The 3,532-nt window shown below is 37.8% G+C and overlaps 1 protein-coding gene across 2 annotated transcripts; it reads left to right on the forward strand.

Moving 5' to 3' along the window:
- On the forward strand, positions 749-2,489 carry LOC104724650. Of its 2 annotated transcripts, XR_757733.2 has the most exons (3): positions 749-971; positions 1,078-2,081; positions 2,156-2,489. XR_757733.2 is itself a non-coding variant. In XM_010443190.1 (2 exons), exons 1-2 carry the CDS (start codon positions 965-967, stop codon positions 1,566-1,568), a joined length of 498 nt encoding a protein of 165 aa, XP_010441492.1. In that variant the 5' UTR covers positions 749-964; the 3' UTR covers positions 1,569-2,135. The 2 variants fall into 2 exon arrangements, 1 of the variants encoding a protein (XP_010441492.1); XM_010443190.1 differs by lacking the exon at positions 2,156-2,489 and having other exon boundaries at positions 1,078-2,135.

Consider the following 3,532-nt stretch of genomic DNA (forward strand, 5'->3'; position numbering starts at 1 on the left):
CGGGTCGAAAGAGAGATGGGTTCGTTTTTTTTTCAAAAAAATTTAATCTAAATCAATTAAATTGTAAGGCTAAAATCGTCTCACCACCTCTTATTAGAAAATGTGAGGGTATGAAGAATAGAGAGGGAGATAAGAGATTTGTTTTACTCTAAGAGGGAGTTTTGAGATGTTTACTCCGAGAGAGAGCGGTTTTAAACATAAATTTTACAGTTTTTTTTTAAAAGATACCGATTTAGTTTTTCGGGTATTAGATCCGATTTCTTTTGGTTAGACCCAGGTATTCTTTGTAATTATCTTAGTTTTCTTTGGACAATAATGTAAAACACTGATTTCTTGATTTAAAAAAAAAATAAAAAAATAGACAAAAAAAGAGAGGGATTTTTGAGATTGTCAGAAATGTTTTAGGTAGTTCTGAGACGAAAACTCATTTAAAATAAGAAAAATGGGTGGTGAGAGAGTGAGAGAGAGAGAGAGGGAGAGAGAGCGTGTGTGAGGGTGTTGGTGAGACCGTGAGAGACACACAGATGGTGTGAGTGCGTTTGTAGTGGAGAGAGGGGTAGGTGGAAATTACGTTTAGGGGTTTCTATTAGAGTGTATGAGGGAAATGTCTCGAGTAATGAAAATTGTAGAAGCGAGCGTTAATATGGGCTTGAAACAAGGAAGGCCCATGAAAATATAGAGGCCCATAGCGAAAATGTGAAATGTTGCATCGCCGGAAGCTGCGTGAACAGATGAACAGAGAGTTTGACTTGTTAGAAATCGAGGAGATGGAAGACGAATTTGAAGTTGGTGGTTTTGGGGGGAAATTTTGGTGGAATCGAGGGTGATTTTTTGAAAATAATGCTACAGTTTCCAAATTAATGATGGAAAACTTTATAGGGATGAAAGAGGGGACAAGAAAAAGCATAGGTTACAGACGGAAAAGTTGGCAGACGGAGAGGAGAGTAATCAAGATTAATCAAGAATGGAAGGTAAGTGAAATTGATTAAGGAGATTATATGTTTCATTTGTTGCGTTTGTGGTATTACGCACTTACACGAAATAGTGTACTCTCCTTTCAATTGTTGGTGATTGTAGTTGATGATACTGTTATCGTTCAACCTGGAAAGTGGATACTGCACAACAAACGTGGATGGGAATTCAAGATGGACACCAACTTACGGGGACGGTGTGCAAGATTGTCGTCGTTAAGATGTTTGAAGGATCTCGTTGAAAGGATTCGTGAGATGTACGGAGGTGTTAGCTCATCATGTGGTGTAGGCTTAAGCTATATGTTTGAAGACAGACTAGCTCAGCTGAATGGTTTTGCTACTGCACCAATAGTAATCAGGGACGACAGAGAGTTTAGGTGTTTCAAATCGCTTAGTCTGGCAGATAAAACCATAAATCTATTTGTTTGTTTCAGAGAAATGGGTGGACAGATTAGTGGTTCGGTTGTTGAGAATGTTGTGGGTGGTGAGGTTTCAGGGCTACTTCAACCTTCAAAATCAAGTGCTGCTGTACGGACCATCAACCTCTGGATGATACTATTCAAAATCAAGTGCTGCTTTAATTCCTGCAAGGGGTAGCCCTGTGCTTGCTTTGCTAGAGTTTATAAGGAAAATGCTAGCTAGGTGGTTTGAGGCGAGGAGGAAAAAAATAGCAAGAGCGGTTGGTGATATTCCAATAGCAGTTGAAAGGGAGCTATTAAAGCGTTTCAAAGGAGGATAAGGTATGACCGTGTTGGCTGTAGGAATGTGGGAATTTGAGGTGATTACAAAGGAAGGGGGTCAGTTCGTTGTATCATTGAAAGACAAAACCTGCACCTGTTTGGAATTTCAAAAAATAAAACTACCCTGCACTCACGCTATGGCTGCAGCTCATGATAGGGGTTTGGAGTACAGGACTCTTGTGGGAGAGATGCACAAGATATCAATATGGTCTCCAACAGTGGACGCAGCTATACTACCTGTGCAAGATCCAGCAGAAGTGAAGTGATGGTCCCTGACGAAATAAGGGCTTTGTGTTTGATCCCACCAAAATCGAAAAGACCTGCTGGTAGGCCACCTAAGCTGCGTATACATTCTGCAGGGGAGTATGAGGTACGCCACATATGCGTACTCTATGTAACAACTAATTGGGAAGATATGAACATGTCTAACCTGAGTAATTGTAGGGTAATAACAAGTCGAAGCAACCAAATAAATGTGGACGGTGTGGCGGGTTTGGGCACAACCGGGTTACATGTTCAAACCCACTTGGTTGAGGAAAGTATTGTCTTTTTGGATTATTAATGGTATATAGCCGTGTGTATGAGAAGTTTGTTGTAGAAGGTACAATTATTTTGGCGTAGACATCATTGTGAAATCGGGAGAGCTCCAGATTTCAGAGTAATGTGTACTTCCGTATGAGTGTTGTAATTTTCTAGTTGGAATTGTACGGATCCTGTACTAATATGTGAATCTTTTGTAATCAAACTAAATATGTGAAATATTGTTGTTTTTTTTCAATCAAAAGCGATGCTTGTGAGTACCTTCCAGGGGTGTTAGTGTTAAGCAATATAACTTATGTTGTCTGTACAGATATGAAGACCATCCAGCATTTAGATGTGATTAAGTTGAGCTGATAACAATGTGCATCTTGTTTTAATTTCAGTTCACTAGTTTTGACATTGTGGAAATATTCCTCTGGATGATACTATGCATAGTAGGCTATGTGGTATGAACAGCTAATATTCTGGATGGATCTAATGCATGAAAACGCCTGGATGAATAAATGAAGACCATCAAGATATAATACTTGGTGTACACTGATAGAAAAGAGGACCATCCAGATATAATGTGCATCTTGTTTTAATTACAGTTTACTAGTTTTGACACTGTGGAAATAAATCTGTGGATGATACTCAGATATAAATACAATTTACAATGCATAGAACACATTGTAGGCGATGTGGTATGAACAGCTAATATTCTGGATGGATTTATAGATCAGTTATCCATATATAATACTTCTGGACGGATTAGTAGATCACCATCAAGATATCAGTCTGGCGATTGGTTTAGAACAATCCAGATTAATATCTGATAACAATGTGAATCTTGTTTTAATTTCAGTTCACTAGTTTTCACACTGTCGAAATAAATCCGTGGATGATACTCAGATATAAGTACAACTTACAATGCATAGAACACATTGTAGGCTATGTGGTATGAACATCTAATATTCTGGATGGATTTATAGATCCACCATCCAGATATAATACTTGGTGTACACTGATAGAGATGAGGATACTACCTACCTAATGGCTCTTACTATGTGAACTTCTATGTTAAGTCTGGATCATAAATTAACATGATGAAGCTGATCATAAAAACAAAGAGTCTTCGAAACTTTTATATTTTTATGAACCAACATTAAAGTTATAAAGCTGAAAATACATAATTGAACATAATTTCATATGTTTTTAAATGCCGAGATACACAAAATAAGGGGAATGGAGGACCAACCACTGGTAAGATTACATAATAACCGGAAAAAAAAAAAAAAAAAA

This window comes from Camelina sativa, chromosome 11 (assembly GCF_000633955.1).
Source record: "Camelina sativa cultivar DH55 chromosome 11, Cs, whole genome shotgun sequence".
In the NCBI taxonomy this organism is placed as follows: Eukaryota; Viridiplantae; Streptophyta; class Magnoliopsida; order Brassicales; family Brassicaceae; genus Camelina; species Camelina sativa.